We start from the raw sequence: 17,628 nt of genomic DNA, 5'->3' as shown, positions 1-17,628 counted from the left end.
TCCTCCCACTTCCTCCAGACCAAAGGGGTAGCCATGGGCACACGTATGGGCCCCAGCTATGCCTGTCTCTTTGTTGGCTACGTAGAACAGTCGATCTTCCGTAATTATACCGGCACCACTCCCCACCTCTTCCTCCGCTACATTGATGACTGCATTGGCGCCACCTCGTGCTCCCGCGAGGAGGTTGAGCAATTCATCAACTTCACCAACACATTCCACCCTGACCTTAAATTTACCTGGACTATCTCTGACACCTCCCTCCTCTTCCTGGACCTCTCCATCTCCATTAGTGACGACCGACTTGACACTGACATTTTTTACAAACCCGACTCCCACAGCTACCTGGATTACACCTCTTCCCACCCTATCTCTTGCAAAAATGCCATCCCTAATTCCTCCGCCTCTGCCGTATCTGCTCCCAGGAGGACCAGTTCCACCATAGAACACACCAGATGGCCCCCTTCTTTAGAGACCGCAATTTCCCTTCCCACGTGGTTAAACATGCCCTCCAATGCATCTTGTCCACATCCCGCACCTCCGCCCTCAGACCCCACCCCTCCAACCGTAACAAGGACAGAACGCCCCTGGTGCTCACCTTCCACCCTACAAACCTCCGCATAAACCAAATCATCCGCCGACATTTCCGCCACCTCCAAAAAGACCCTACCACCAGGGATATATTTCCCTTCCCACCCCTTTCCGCCTTCCGCAAAGACCGATCCCTCCGTGACTACCTGGTCAGGTCCACGCCCCCCTACGACCCACCCTCCCATCCTGGCACTTTCCCCTGCCACCGCAGGAACTGTAAAACCTGCGCCCACACCTCCTCCCTCACCTCTATCCAAGGCCCTAAAGGAGTCTTCCACATCTATCAAAGTTTTACCTGCACATCCACTAATATCATTTATTGTATCCGTTGTTCCCGATGCGGTCTCCTCTACGTTGGGGAGACTGGGCGCCTCCTAGCAGAGCGCTTTAGGGAACATCTCTGAGACACCCGCACCAATCAACCAAACCGCCCCGTGGCCCAACATTTCAACTCCCTCTCCCACTCTGCCGAGGACATGGAGGTCCTGGGCCTCCTTCCCCGCTGGTCCCTCACCACCAGACGCCTGGAGGAAGAACGCCTCATCTTCCGCCTCGGAACACTTCAACCCCAGGGCATCAATGTGAACTTCAACAGCTTCCTCATGTCCCCTTCCCCCACATCATCCTAGTTTCAAACTTCCAGCTCCGCACTGTCCCCTTGACCTGTCCGACCTGCCTAGCTCCTTTTCCACCTATCCACTCCACCCTCTCCTCCCTGACATATCACCTTCATCTCCTCCCCCACTCACCTATTGTACTCTATGCTACTTTCTCCCCACCCCACCCTCCTCTAGCTTATCTCTCCACGCTTCAGGCTCTCTGCCTTTATTCCTGATGAAGGGCTTTTGCCCGAAACGTCGATTTTGCTGCTCGTCGGATGCTGCCTGAATTGCTGTGCTCTTCCAGTACCTCTGATCCAGAATCTGGTAAAATGAGCTGTCTCACGCTGTTACTTCCCAGTAAACACATCGGTCATGTGTTATGTAAATTTACTATTGGTGTGATGCAAGATATGTGATGCATTCATCTCAATGACAGGCAGATGGTACTATAACATGTTTCTTTGGTTGCAGCAGGCAGTGTGTCAAATGTGCTCAAGCAGCCTGGGCTTGCAATTCTCAGAACATAGTGTCCAACGTTAGACACTATTGGACAACAATTACTGAATAGTCCTGACTGCTCTAAGAATTAGAGCTTAAAAATGTGTTGCTGGAAAAGCACAGCAGGTCAGGCAGCATCAAAGGACAGGAGAATCGACGTTTCGGGCATAAGCCCTTCTTCAGCCCGAAACGTCAATGCTCCTGCTCCTTTGATGCTTCCTGACCTGCTGTGCTTTTCCAGCAACACATTTTTAAGCTCTGATCTCCAGCATCTGCAGTCCTCACTTTCTCCTGCTCTAAGAATTACACCAGAAACCATTTGTTATGATCAGTCAGGCCAGCAGTGTGCTTCATTTGTGCATGCTAATTGTAAGATATATTTGCACATAGGACCTTGTTCTTATAGGCAAAAGGAATATGTCCCCTATTGTAACTTTTTCAATGAGAAAACAGCTATGAAGACAGACAATGCTTGCTGTGTCCCCATGTTCAGGTCCTGACAGGAACCAAATTGCCTGATTTAGATTTAATAAATTAACTCAGATTGACAGTCAATTGTTCCTGCTGCATCTTTATGCCAATAAAAGATCAACCAGTTAGCACCCTCTTCCATGCTGTATAAATTACTGCTTGCTGATGGTTTTCTTGAGGTCCAGTCCTGATGAATGCAAGATGAAAAGCTTCAACTACAGGTCTCTTTTTAAGCAACATTTAAATTCGATAACTCGAAGCAATTTACTTAGTTTCTGTTTCTGTTTCAGATTTCCAACATTCACCATAATTTGTTTTGGTTACACAAATTGGAATTTGCAGTAGCTTAAATAGAGAATAAATGTAGAACACAAGTAAGATATTTTCCAAGTGAACAAAGCACTTTTAACATTCACAGAAGTTTGATAAAATGTTTCAAATACTCACATATGTTTTGAAAGATTTAAACATTTACAAATTCTGAAATATTCCCAGAACAAAGCCACTTCAAAACAATATTTAAGAGGGGATGAGGAGAAACATTTTCTCCCGAGACGTGGGAAACTTTGGAACTTTTTCCCAAAAGGCAATGGAAGCAGAGTCTTTGAATATTTTTAAGGCAAAGATAGATTTGTGACAAGAAAGGGGGGGGGGGGGGGGGGGGGGGGGTGGTGGTGGAAGGTAATTATGTAGGGGGGGGGGTGGTGGAAGGTTATTATGTAGGGGGGGGTGGAAGGTTATTATGTAGGGAGGGGGTGGTGGAAGGTTATTATGTGGGGGGGGTGGTAGTGGAAGATTATTATGTGGGGGGGTGAAAGGTTATTATGGGGGGGGTGGTGGAAGGTTATTATGTGGGGGGGTGGTGGAAGGTTATTATGTAGGGGGTGGTGGTGGAAGGTTATTATGTGGGGGGGTGGTGGAAGGTTATTATGTAGGGGGGGTGGTGGAAGGTTATTATGTGGGGGGGGTGGTGGAAGGTTATTATAGGGAGGGGGTGGTGGTGGAAGGTTATTATGTAGGGAGGGGGGTGGTGGAAGGTTATTATGTAGGGGGGTGGTGGAAGGTTATTATGTAGGGAGGGGGGGTGGTGGTGGAAGGTTATTATGTAGGGAGGGGGGTGGTGGAAGGTTATTATGTAGGGGGGGTGGAAGGTTATTATGTAGGGGGGGGTGGAAGGTTATTATGTAGGGGGTGGTGGTGGTGGAAGGTTATTATGTAGGAGGGGTGGTGGAAGGTTATTATGTGGGGGGGGTGGTGGTGGAAGGTTATTATGTAGGGGGCTGGTGGAAGGTTATTATGTAGGGGGGGTGGTGGTGGAAGGTTATTATGTAGGGGGGGTGGTGGAAGGTTATTATGTAGGGGGGTGGTGGTGGAAGGTTATTATGTGGGGGGGTGGTGGAAGGTTATTATGTGGGGGTGTGGTGGAAGGTTATTATGTAGGGGGGGTGGTGGAAGATTATTATGTGGGGGGGTGGTGGAAGGTTATTATGTGGGAGGGGTGGTGGAAGGTTATTATGTAGGGAGGGGGGTGGTGGAAGGTTATTATGTAGGGGTGTGGAAGGTTATTATGTAGGGGGGTGGTGGAAGGTTATTATGTGGGGGGGTGGAAGGTTATTATGTAGGGGGGGTGGTGGTGGAAGGTTATTATGTAGGGGTGGTGGTGGAAGGTTATTATGTGGGGGGGGGTGGTGGAAGGTTATTATGTAGGGGGGGTGGAAGGTTATTATGTGGGGGGGTGGTGGAAGGTTATTATGTGGGGGGGTGGAAGGTTATTATGTGGGGGTTGGTGGAAGGTTATTATGTAGGGAGAGGAGTGGTGGAAGGTTATTATGTAGGGGGGTGGTGGTGGAAGGTTATTATGTAGGGAGGGGGGGTGGTGGAAGGTTATTATGTAGGGGGGTGGTGGAAGGTTATTATGTAGGGGGGGTGGTGGTAGGTTATTATGTAGGGGAGGGGGTGGTGGAAGGTTATTATGTAGGGGGGGTGGTGGAAGGTTATTATGTAGGGGGGTGGAGGTTATTATGTAGGGAGGGGAGGTGGAAGGTTATTATGTAGGGGGGTGGAGGTTATTATGTAGGGAGGGGGGTTGGAGGAAGGTTATTATGTGGGGAGGGCGGGGGGTGGTGGTGGAAGGTTGAGTAGTCGGATCAGCCATGATCTTATTAAATGTCAGAGTAGGTTCAAAGAGTGGTCTATTCCTGATCCTAATTCATATCCTTGTAAGTGACTGTACTGCAATATAACTTTCTAATATTGTTGGATAGCAAACTGAGCACCATAACTTAATCTATCCCATTTTAGGTGCATTGCAAATTCTACTTTTATTAATTGTTAAAAGAATTAGCATTTGTAAATCTTCAGTGATCCAAAAAACAGAACGATGGCAGGGTAGCAGGCTCTTGTGATAGTTAGTACGACTTGTTCTCAAAGTAGGACAGAGACATAAATTGAAAAGGATATCAGATCTCTGAGTGTACATTGGATAGGAAATTATGCTAATAAAAAAGATAATTGATTTCTCATTGCTAGAAGTAGTCAGTATGGCACTCTTTGTTGTAGTGGTTTGTTGCTAAAAAAGCAATGGTATATGTTTTGCTCCAATTGTTAATGTTATCAAAATATTTGATACATCAGAATATCTCATCAGGATATCTGTGCATTCATAACATCGCTGCAAAAGATACTAAACTCTGGTCTTAAAGTCAATTTACATTTTCATTGAATTAGAAAGAATAACAATAATGTCGAACATGCTATCATATGAAATATTTGTTTGTTGTGTCACCATAGTCCATAGACCATAGCGGCTGCTCTCTCGTTAGAGAATATTTGGTAATATTCATGAATCTAGGAGAAAGTTTGATGCAAGGATGGGAAAGAATGGAATCAGAAATTTGGGATAAGGATCATTAGAGTGGGAAGACTTCATGGAGAATAAACACTGGCATATATTTTTAGGATGAATGGTCCGATTCTGTGCTGTAGATTCTACATAATTCACTGTAAAACAAATTGTAATTTTATCATTTTGATTTCACCCACACAGATTAGATCATTGATGACTATCCATATTCATACGCGCGTGCGCACACACACACACACACACGTGACATGGCTGTAGATTTTGAATGCCTGCAAACTTCATTGAGACCATAAGAAAACAATTCCTTTCAGAAAAAAAATTCTACTGGGAGCAAGTTCCTCCTGGATTGGAAAGTATCAATGCATTGCTTTCATGTAGAGGCTAAGTGGCAAACAGAGGGAGGTCTGTAGAAGCTTTTCAGTTTTGATTTAAGTTGTATTATGCAGAAGGCGGTGTATGCCCAGTGATACAGATAATAGACAACCAATGATCCAGACTTCCACACTTCCCTGCCAGTGATACCTGGAAAACACAGAGATTTATATCATTTTTTTTTTCAAAATTACTTTACATCACACACAAAATATCTTAGCTACAAGATAATATGTGCTTTAAACAAAATATTACAATGTTGTATTTAACACAAATCACATGCATAACCAAAGCTGGCTTTAGTCAGGTGTCTGCCCTTATCTGTAGTTCTGTATTTATATCTGAAGGGCTGTGCAATGGCTTAAGGGCTTCACTTGACATATTTAAAGAAAGCTAACTGACACAAAATAAAGACAAGAGCAGGTGGCAAGAATCAAAACTAAATGCAACTTTCTGGTTGGTACCAGGTGACGGCAGGAAAGCTTCAGTTTCATCTATTCTCGGTGTCATTAGGTATTGTACAGATGATGTGTTTTATGTATTAGTTGATGTTCTTTGTTGATAGACTGACATTTCTTTCTCTTCACAGTATTGTCACAAATTCTACTTTCACAAAGATGTGTAAACAATGCACCAGCTTTGATAGAGATGCCTGATGTGTGGATTTTAGCCCTTTAAATTTAATGCAGAGATATTTCTGGATTATTCCACGGCAGAGAAAGTAGGTAAGTCACCTGTTGCTAGGCTAATCCTATTTCCACCTTGACCTTTCATGAAAGGCCATCAAACTAAATATTAACTCTACTTCTCTCTTCACAGAAGCAGTCTGACCTGCTCTTGACCATCTCTAGTTGCTCTAACATCTGCAATGATACAACTCAGTGATTTTGTCAGCCATGTCCGAGCCCAATGTGCATCAATTACTTAGAGGCAGGATCTAATAAAGATTTGCAAGTTTCCTTTACCAATGGTCATTCATGAACCAATTCAGCTGTACTAATACTGTCTTTTTAATCCCTAGATTTTTAAACTGAATTTAGGAGGATAGCAGAAACAAATACTTGCTGTATTGCTTCAATTATTATAAGATTGTGTCTTTTGTATAAGTGAATTAAATTGTACTAATATTATGGCAATTTTACAACAGTAAAGAATACCTACGAAATACAATAATCCAGAGTGCTATCCTTGAAGTTGACAACCATACCCTCATGGACTAGTATTTTATAAAACAACACACATAGTGCCTCTACATGGTCAGGAGATGAAACTACACTTTAACAAAGAACAACAACAATACTATCCTGTACTAGTCAGTCATTGACTTGTGTACAATGCTCAGCAAAGCTCTATGTACTTAAGTTTTAATGAAGATTTCCTCCTCTTTTAATTTCCCCATTCTTCTCACGCTCATGTTTGTTTTCAGCTCCTGAGGGTTCAACTGCTCTCACAGATCTTTGCCTTTGCAACTCTGTGGAGCCAGTGTGGACAGATAAAGTCAGATTCCAACATAATCCTAACAAGCACTTTTCAGCAGACATTGATCATCATCCCACTGAGGGACATGCTGAGACTGTTGTAGTTCTGAAGCTCTTGAGAACAGCTAAATTCCCACAAACAAGCGATTGTATGTGGGACCTTAATGCTTTATGGGCTTAGTGTGTCGATTTTTCCACATCCTGGGATATTTCACCGTTAATAAATATTTTCAGACTTGCTGCAAATAATCTATCTTCCAAGTGAGCAGGCCACAGCTGTAAATTTGAAGTAAATATCTATGCTTGATCCTAGTCTTGGGGTAGTAAGTTCATTTGACCAACCGGGACAAGTGGCCAGCTTCTTGGCTGTAGATTTCATTTATAATGCACAGAACTTGTAGACTTTGTGATTTTGATTTCAGGCCATTCCTAATTATAAAGTCCTTTGATTTTTTTTAAGCTGATTAGTAATTAGACAGTGATTCTAATGATGGTTTAAAATCAACTTCAGCTCTGTCACATGATCAATGGAAGAAAAATGTGAGCATTCAAAGTTGAATTGAAACAACACTTCTATTATCTAAATGCATTCACAGGATTAAACTAAAAAATATTCTTTGTAACATTACCCCCTGAGACTACTCACAATCTTGTCATCCCATTTGTTCTTGAGCTACACTTTTGATCCCTCCTTGATTTCATCAGCGAAATTGCCTTTTCCATTTCTGTAATATCACCTCACTCTCAGCTTATGTGTTGCTGAAACCCTCATCTATATCTTTTTAGCTCTAGATTCAAGCATTTCAAAGCTCTCCGGGGAGTCTCTGAAATGTGTCGGCTAGATGACAGATTTTTGATGCACTGTGATGCCAACAGTATGCACTCAATTCCTGTACTGGCTGAGGTCACTATGAAGACTGCCACCTTCTCAGCCTTATCCATCACCTGCAGCCTGGTTACCTTCAAGTTAATTCACCATCAGTTATCTGTCTTTAATGTGACAGCAGTCTATGATCACCTGGGACAATGGTGACTTTTTATTTTTCACCTTCTGCAACCATTATGGTACAGTGGCTCAGTGGTTAGCACTACTGCCTCACAGCTCCAGGGTCTTGGGTCTGATCCCAGCCTAGGGTGGCTGTCTGTGTGGAGTTTGTACATTCTCCCTGTGTCTGTGTGGGTTTCCTCCCATAATCCAAAGATGTGCAGGTCAGGTGAATTGGCCATGCTAAATTGCCCATAGTGTTCAGAGATGCATAGGTTAGGTGCATGAGTCAGGGATAAATGTAGGAGAATGGGTCTGGGTGGGATACTCTTCAGATGGTTGGTTTAGGCTGAAGGGCCTGTTTCCACACAGTAGGGATTCTAATTCATTAATTCACACCAAAGTTTGTTGCTCATATTCTAACTTACACCAAGTCTTAGTCAGCCCTCATGCCTGTGCTTGGCTCCTGTGTATGTGATGCTTTAACTTTAAAATTCTCATCCATTTTTCTCAGATCCCTCCAAGGTATTATCTTCACATATGTCTAAATCTGACCTCGTGTGCATCTAATTTTCATCACTACAATATTAGTGGCTGTGTCTGCAACTGCTTTGGACCTGAACTCTGGAATTTCCTTCCTAAACCCCACCAATTCCCTATTGCTCTCTCTTTCTTCCTTTAAGTCAAGTCCTGAAACCTCCCATTTTGATCAAGCCTGTCACCTTTCCAATATCTCCCAAGTAGCTTGTTCAAATTTTGTTTGATAACCCAGTTGAGAAGCAGTCTGGAGTGTTTTACTATCTCAAAGGTGCTACATAAATGCAAAGTTGGTGTTGTAACTATTTCGTAGCTTTTTTAAAAAGCTATCTGATGTTTTAAGAGGTCTGAGTGCTCAATTTGATTCTTTTCATCAGTTGTCATTGTTTCCTTTGTTGGATGTCACCTTGCTCTCTAGTTTTCTCTCTATTAGATGATTCCTTAAGTACTTGTCTCGCAAACACTAAACTTCTCACCTCAGTCATTTCCATTTTGCTCCATCTCTCCCACCATTGGATCATCCTTAAAGCCTAGCTCTTTGCAGGGCAGTATGGTGGCTCAGTAGTTAGCACCAGGGACCCAGGTTCGATTCCAGCCTCAGGTAAATATCTGTGTGGAGTTTGCACATTCTCCCCATGTCTGTGTGGATTCCCTTCAGGTGCTCCATTTTTCCTCCCACAATCCAAAGCTGTGCAGGTTAGGTGAATTGACCATGCTAAATTGCCCATAGCATTAGTCAGGGGTAAATATAGGGTAGTGGTATAGGTGTTGGCGAGTTACTCTTCAGAGGGTTGGTGTGGACATGTTGGGCTGAAGGACCTGTTTTCATACTGTAGGGACTCTAATAACTTTGGTCATTTCATCTGATTTTACTTCCTTTTCAGGTCTGACCTTTAAAGATAAGGAATTTAGGAACATTTTAGTACTTTCAAGATGCTGGTCTTGTTTTCAGAGTGGGTGAAGGTGCCTGTGAGTAGCTGGGAAACCTGGGAACCTCAAATTGAAGGACTTCATTAGAATTCATTTTTAACTGTTTCCTTCCTGACATGTGGACAGGTTGAAGGATGACTACACCACAAGACAGCAGTCAGGAGCCACTGGAGAAATTTTCTTAGAACTAACAGGATCAAGAATTATGGTGGGGCTGAGAGGAGTGAGGTGTAGGGATTTGGAATCAGCAGTGAAAGAGGGAGAGAAACCTAGGGTAGAGTGGGATTAGGGTTGATCACAAGGTGGTGAATGGGGTAGGGGATATTATGGATCTGGATGTTGATGAAAGATTGAAGGTGGGATAACAGATTAAAGGGGAAAGGGCAGATCGCAGGAGATGGTGTGAGCAGTTGGTAAATTGTGATAAGTTTGCTTGCTGGTCCAGGCAAAACACCCCAATTGCTCAGGTCCACAATCAATGTCACAAAGCCATTTCCCTGCTGCCGCTGGCAACTGCCTATCTCTTTAGCTTTTGGGTTGCCCCAAGTCCCAGAAATCCAGCCTTGCACCTGTAACCGGGCATCTTTGTACCTTAGATGGCACTATTAATGGCGGCTTGTAAACTTTTCACTCAACTCATGTGAGAACATGCGACAATAAGGCTAGTTCAAATCAATTCAATGCAGCTGTTATATTCAAATTGACGGAATATGAGACACAGCCCCTTTAAGCATTAAGATAGCTGCCTTGCCCCCATTTATAGATTACCCATTCAAAGCCAGACCTGTCCCAGTCAGATCGCAAGTTGGAACTGTGTTTCCCATTTTCAGCAGTTTGCCCTTACATAGATACTGTTCTGCCTGTTCACTAAGATTGACCATTATATCCACTATAAAGATGTAACTTGAAGGGTCTTATGGCACAGAGGTCCCTACATTTCGGGACAGAAAGCCTGGATTCAAATCCTACGTCTAGATATATCATAACATGTCTGAACAGGTTGATTGTAAAAACGTGTATATAAACGTAAGTTGTGTTGTATACTGCTGGAAAGGAAAATAAGTAGCCAGTGCCACTGAAACTTTCTAAGGTGCGTGTTCACTTTTTCTGATTTCCTTTCTCTCTGTATCCGAAACAGCTTTTCCTTTTCAAGGGCAAAAATCAGAATCTCAGCACTTGGAAAATATAATCACAAATGTGACCTAATACAGCCTAACGTAACACGCAAGTAAAGCCAACCTTTTGACATACCAGTATCCTCAGCAACATGGGGTGGCACAGTGGCTCAGTAGTTAGCACTGCTGCCTCACAGCACCAGGGACCTGGGTTCAGTTCCCGCCTCAGGCAGCTGCCTATGTAGAGTTTGCACGTTCTCCCTGTGTCTGCATGGGTTTCCTCTTAGGTGGCTCCGGTTTTCTCCCACAATCCAAAAGATGTGCAGGTTAGGTGAATTGGCTATGCTAAATTGCCCATAATGTTAGCTGGTTTAGTCAGGGGTAAAATGGGGAATGGGTCTGGGTGGGTTGCTCTTTAGAGGGTCAGTATGGACTTGTTGGGCCAAAGGGCCTGTTTCCACACTATAGGGAATCTAGTCTAATCATAAAGAGAGAGAGCTAATTTCAAGTTGAATGTGACTCCTCTTCAAAACTCACTGTGTTGGTTTTATGGTTTTTATTCCACCTGCAGAGGCTGCTGTTGTACTTTGAAACTGACATTCGCCTGATCATGAGAAATGAAAGGTGACATCAGTGTGACTCCACTCTGGTTGCCAGCACAATCTCTGCTTGGAGCAAACACTGACAGTGAAATGGCTACTACCTGCTGTGATTGAAACATAGCAAGTCTTATACAACTCAGAAGACATGCTGTTCAGCTTAGATGCGCCAGTCTGAATGTATGTTAGCTGCAGATACTCATGATAAATTAAGGCAACAGTCACTTGGATGAGGAATAAATGGCAGAAAACGAGAGAAGAGCAAATTTAAATAAAAACAATGTATTTAGACCACCGGGTGGAGTCATGGACAATATCATCTCATTGCTCACTGCATTGTTGGATTTCTCCTGATATATAGTTTCCTTAGTTACAAAGCACACAACAACAGGTTATAGTCCAAGAGGTTTATTTGGAAGCACTAGCTTTCAAAGCACCGCTCCTTCATCAGGTGGTTGTTTGCAGTGTGATGTAACTGAAATTATAATTTTTGCTATAAATTCTGTTACGATCGAGCCCTCCGCAATCACCTGATGAAGGAGCGTCGCTCCGAAAGCTAGTGTGCTTCCAATTAAACCTGTTGGACTATTACCTGGTGTTGTGTGATTTTTAACTATGACTACTATAGTTTTCTTCGACCTATTCAACACAAAGACAATTACAAATTCACAACAACTTCAGTAAGGCGTTTGACAAGGTGCCCCATGGGAGATTGATTAGCAAGGTTAGATCTCATGGAATAAAGGGAGAACTAGCCATTTGGATACAGAACTGGCTCAAAGGTAGAAGACAGAGGGTGGTGGTGGAGGATTGTTTTTCAGACTGGAGGCCTGTGACCAGTGGAGTGCCACAAGGATCGGTGCTGGGTCCTCTACTTTTTGTCATTTACATAAATGATTTGGATGCAAGCATAAGAGGTACAGTTAGTGGACACCAAAATTGGAGGTGTAGTGGACAGCGAAGAGGGTTACCTCAGATTATAATAGGATTTGGACCAGATGAGCCAATGGGCTGAGAAGTGGCAGATGGAGTTTAATTCAGATAAATGCGAGGTGCTGCATTTTGGGAAAGCAAATCTTAGCAGGACTTATACACTTAATGGTAAGGTCCTAGGGAGTGTTGCTGAACAAAGAGATCTTGGAGTGCAGGTTCATAGCTCCTTGAAAGTAGAGTCGCAGGTAGATAGGATAGTGAAGAAGGCGTTTGGTATGCTTTCCTTTATTGGTCAGAGTATTGAGTACAGGAGTTGGGAGGTCATGCTGCGGCTGTACAGGATATTGGTTAGGCCACTGTTGGAATATTGCATGCAATTCTGGTCTCCTTCCTATCGGAAAGATGTTGTGAAACTTGAAAGGGTTCAGAAAGATTTACAAGGATGTTGCCAGGATTGGAGGATTTGAGCTATAGAGAGAGGCTGAACAGGCTGGGGCTGTTTTCCCTGGAGCGTCAGAGGCTGATGGGTGACCTTATAGAGGTTTACAAAATTATGAGGGGCATGGATAGAGTAAATAGACAAAGTCTTTTCCCTGGGATTGGGGAGTCCAGAACTAGAGGACATAGGTTTAGGGTGAGTGGGGGAAAGATATAAAAGAGACCTAAGGGGCAACTTTTTCACACAGAGGGTGGTACATGTATGGAATGAGCTGCCAGAGGATGTGGTGGAGGCTGGTACAATTGCAACATTTAAGAGACATTTGGATGGGTATATGAATAGGAAGGGTTTGGAGGGATATGGGCCAGGTGCTGGCAGATGGGACTAGATTGGGTTGGGATATCTGGTCAGCATGGACAGATTGGACCGAAGGGTCTGTTTCCATGCTGTTATCTCTATGACTCTGTGACTCTAATTAATAGATTAATAAAAAAATCTCAATATTACACACCCATTTTACATCATTTTTTCTTTCTTTACATTAACAGCCTCTTTGCCTTTTGCACTGGACCTCTGCACCATCTCCCCTCTTACCCTCCTCTACCTCTGTGAAAACCTTTAAAAAGAGCTTATTTTCCAAAACTTTTTGAGTTCTTAATTCTGGTTCTCTCTCCACAGATGCTGAATTTCTCCAGCATTCTCTATGTTTATTTCAGATTTCCAACATGGGCAGTACTTTCCTTTTATCTGTGATTACACACAGTGGAATGCTAGGAATTTGATCCTGAGAGCACGCTGTTTACCTTTAGAATCTACATTCATTTTGCGAAACAAAACAAAAACAAAGAACTGTAAATGCTGGGAATCTGAAACAAAAACAGAGATTGCTGGATAAACTCTGCTGGTTTGTAGCATCTGTGGAGAAAAATCAGAATTAATGTTTTGCGTCCAGTGATGGTTTTCTGAGGAAGGGTCACTGGACCTGAAATGTTAACTCTGCTTTCTCTCCACAGATGCTGCCAGACCCATTGAGATTTTCCAGATATTTCTGATTTTCTTTCATTTTGTGAAATGTTGTTGCACTTGATGGAGCTTCTTATATTATTGAAATCCTGTGAATAGCATCCACAAGAGACTGCTCAGAGATTAGCTCCAGGTCCACAACCTGCAACATGCAGAACTTCACCCCCTTCCCAAACTGTCAAGAATTCCTGAATTCTGAACAGGCACTTGAACACTACCCAAGGCAGACCTCCTGTCGTCAACTGTACTTCACAGTAAACAGCTTCCAATTTAAAGAATTAATAATATCATGGATGCATGTGAATAAATGTGTTCAGTTAAAGCAGTCAGTGTCTCTGAAATAAAAGCAGAGAGCATTTTGCACCATAGCCTTGGAACCGTACCATGGATTCCACTGCACTCCAGATCACAGCTTCCAAAAGCAAAGGGATTATATATTTAAATCATTCACTGAAACAGCATTACTTAATTTAGTGATGAAGTAAAGATGCCTGAACCAAGCTGGAGCCTCTATTTCAGTTTGAAACTCGATAACAGCACTCACATTAACCTATGACCAAAGAGTGAAAGTTATGAGATTATATGTTTCCTAGCTGATAAGAGCTTTGTATTGATCTGAATTTCATTCTTGAAAGTTGAAAGATCCTCAGTTATTTTGTAATACAAAATTCTGTACAGAGAAAGGTAGTGACAATGTGTTCAAAAACAGTAGAAATAAACTACTGGAACCTTCTTGCCACTAACAATGAAAGAGTGATACATTCAGCAGGATGTTCCTGACTTAGTGTAATTAATCTCAAACTGTGGCATGAATTACACAAACAACTATGTCATGTGGCAATGATGGTGCAGCAATAGATTTAAAGCCAGAGTAGTTTGGTCCAGAGAAAAGCCCACATTTAGTAATATAATATTTCATACTCATAGACAGTGCAGAATATTAATTATCTTTGAAATTAAAAACAAGTTTTCTCCTCTATCACGATGATAATCTTTGTCATGTGTCAGTTACAGAATCAATTATTTGCCATGATCCACCCTTCAGTTTTTTTTTAATTCAGTGATTAACTCATCTCCTAAATCTCTTTGGCCATCTCAAAGCACAGGTCAGGAGTATGATGGAATAATTCACGCTTGCCTGAATGAAATGCTGCTCCAACAACTCTCAAGCATCTCAATACCATTCAGGACAAAACAACACACTTGATTAGTACCACAGCCACAAACATTCACTCTCTCCACCATCGACGCTCAGTTACATCAGTGTGTACCATCTACAAGATGCATTGCAGAAATTCACCAAGGCTCTTTAGAAAGCAAGTTTCAATCTCACAACCATACCCATTTACAAGGTAAAAGGCAATAAATACATTGGAACACCATTTACTCGTCAAGCTGCTCATTATCCGGATTTGAAAATATATTGCCATTCCTTCACTGATGCTGGGTGAAAATTCCTCCCTAATAATATAATAGTTGTACTTACACCAAATGGACAGCAGAGGTTCAGGAAGGCAGCTCACTACCATTTTCTTGAGGGCAATTTCCATTAGGCAATAGCTCAGCCAGTGATGCCTACATTCTCTGAATTAACTTTTAAAAAAAAGAAGTGGACTGTCGTCTATGTTATGGACCAGGCCAGATCTCCTCAAAACATATCAAGAAAGTAGCCCCGACCCTAACTTTGCTAGTTGTTTTAAGCAGGTGTAGAGTGTATATTCCAGGGTGATGCAGCTGGCCCAACACTCAGTTTTAAACAAACAGAATTTATTTGCAAAATTACCGAATGAAACACAAACAAAAGAGAACAGAATACAGATTAACTTAACCTATCAAAAAACCCGACAGACTATCCCAACTTAATGAGGCTGTTCCAAATTCCTGCAACAATCCCCAGAAACACTCCTTGGCAAAAAAAAGGAAAATCAAACACAGAGTTTACAGAAGAGAGACGTAGCAGAGAGATTCAGCATGGAACACCTTCTTCTGTGTCGCTGTTGCTTGGACCAGTAGCCTCAAAACTGACTGACTAGCAGCTCTGAACAGCCAGACTGCTAAAAAAAAAACAAAAAAAACTAGAGAAAAGCTGATCTGGGACAACTAGGCAATCCCCTTTTATGGTCTAAGGTCTTTTTTAAAAACTTGAAAATGTTCTAAAATAGTTAAACCCAGACTTTTCAGAGTCGCTGCTTTTACGAACTCTCTGAAAAAAAAGGCAAGGATAACACAACCTTGTTAAAGGAGCAGCTTCGTCACACCTCCCCCCTTTAAAAAAGGAAGCATCAACATCCAAAGATGGCTTCATTTTAATAACCCTTAAGCTTATATTGTTAGTATTCTACAATATACATATAATTTACATTGACTATCAACATGCAAACATGAATTACTACATTCTGCTTCAGTCTGTTTCACTCCTGCTACCTTGCCACCCTTGTGCTTCCTCCAAGTGTTGTTCAACATGGACGGTGCTGATTCATCAGCTGAAGGACGATGGTACGTGGTAAGCAATAAGAGGTTTCCTTGCTCATGTTTAACGTGACTTCAAGGGGTCTGGATTCAATGTCTAGGACTGGCGCACAATTTCTTGTCAACCGGAAGCGGCAAATTCAAAATAAAGACAATATCTAGGACTCCCAGGTCAACTCCCTCCCGACTGTATACCAGTGTGTCACCACCACTGCTGGGTCTGTCCTGCCGGTGGGACAGGACATATCCAGGGATGGTAATAGTGGTGTCTGGGTGTTATCTGTAAGGTATGATTCCGTAAGAATGACTTTGTCAGGCTGTTGCTTGACTAGTCTGTGAGACAGCTCTCCCAGTTTCGGCACTAACCCCCAGATGTTGGTACGGAAGACTTTGCTTGGTTGACAGGGCTATTTGTGTTTTTGGCATTGTCTTTTCTGGTTGCAAGATCAATGCCAGCTGGTCTGTCCCGTTTTATTTCTTTGTTGACTTCCTAGCTTCCTTATTGTTGACTTCCTTATTGATACAACTGAGTGGCTTGCTAGGCCATTTCAGAGGGCAGTTGAGAATCAACCACATTGCTGTGGCTCTGGAGTCACATATAGACCAGACCAGGTGAGGATGGCAGATTTCCTTCCCTAAACAACATTAGTGAACCAGATGGGTTTTTCTGACAATTGATAATGGTTTCATGGTCATCGGTTGACTCTTAATTCCAGATTTAAACAAAAATTGAATTCAATCATAGGTCCTCAGAACATTACTCTGGGTTTCTGGATTAGTAGTCAAGTGATAATACCACCAAGCCATCACCTCCCCCGATTCATTCTTTTTCTCTTTCTTCTGCTTTTAATCATAATTCAAACTGTTCCATTTCTGTTGCCCTTTCCTTGTCTTTTGCCTCTAACTCAAGCTGCTTCATGTTCACTTGAACTTTAGCCATCTCTAAAGATTCTGATGGTGTTTCCAGCAAATTTAAAAGCTGAGCTATTGCTGTAATTATCTCTCCTTTCCTCATGGAAGGTGGCAGCTCCAACTCCAGCTTGTCTGCTACTTCCAGCAAATTGATCTTAATCACCTTTTGCAAAACCCCCAAAGTCATTTCTTCCACCCCCCAGAAAACTCTTGCTGAACTGAAAGAGCCATTGCCATCCCAAGCACTGTTTAAACCAACCATATTCAACACGCAGAACAAAAGACACTAGCACGTACCACTCACTGCCTTTGACTCCAGCAACCCTAATCCCAATTGGAACAATGGAACAAATCCCAGAAAGAGCCCCAATCTGTTATGGACCAGGCCAGACCGCCTCAAAACATTTCACGGAAGTAACCCTAACTTTGCTGGTTATTTTAAGCAGGTGTAGAGTGGATATTCTGGGGGTGATGCAGCTGCCCAACCACTTAGTTTTAAACAAAACAGAACTTATTTGCAAGATTACCAAATGAAACACAAATAAAAGAAAATAGAATATAGATTAACTTAACCTATTTGAAAACCCAACAGACTATCCCAACGTAATAATGCTGTTCCAAATACTTGCAGCAATCCCCACAAACACCACTTGGCAAAAAAGGTAAAATCAAACACAGGGTCTTACAGGAGAGAGGTATATGGCAGAGAGATTCAGCATGGAACACCTTCTTCCCTGTAGCTGTTTCTTGAACCAGCAGCCTCAAAACTGACTGACTAGCAGCTCTGAATAGCCAGACTGCTAAAACCAAACTG

General features: G+C 42.6%; 1 protein-coding gene across 1 annotated transcript in view; it reads right to left on the bottom strand.

Moving 5' to 3' along the window:
- Window positions 1–4,377: 4,377 nt before the first annotated feature.
- LOC122564002 (EF-hand calcium-binding domain-containing protein 5-like) overlaps window positions 4,378–17,628 on the bottom strand; it is a 174,815-nt gene continuing 161,564 nt past the window's right edge. Inside the window, exon 20 of the mRNA XM_043718422.2 lies at window positions 4,378–5,544. Within this exon, the coding sequence (XP_043574357.2) occupies window positions 5,393–5,544 (152 nt within the window). The 3' untranslated portion in view covers window positions 4,378–5,392. The remainder of the gene's footprint in view (window positions 5,545–17,628) is intronic.

Source organism: Chiloscyllium plagiosum, unplaced genomic scaffold (assembly GCF_037043375.1).
Source record: "Chiloscyllium plagiosum isolate Xiang-an unplaced genomic scaffold, Cpla_swu_hap1 HiC_scaffold_31, whole genome shotgun sequence".
In the NCBI taxonomy this organism is placed as follows: Eukaryota; Metazoa; Chordata; class Chondrichthyes; order Orectolobiformes; family Hemiscylliidae; genus Chiloscyllium; species Chiloscyllium plagiosum.
Note: the sequence above shows the minus strand (reverse complement) of the source record. Positions and strands in the feature narration are given on the sequence as shown.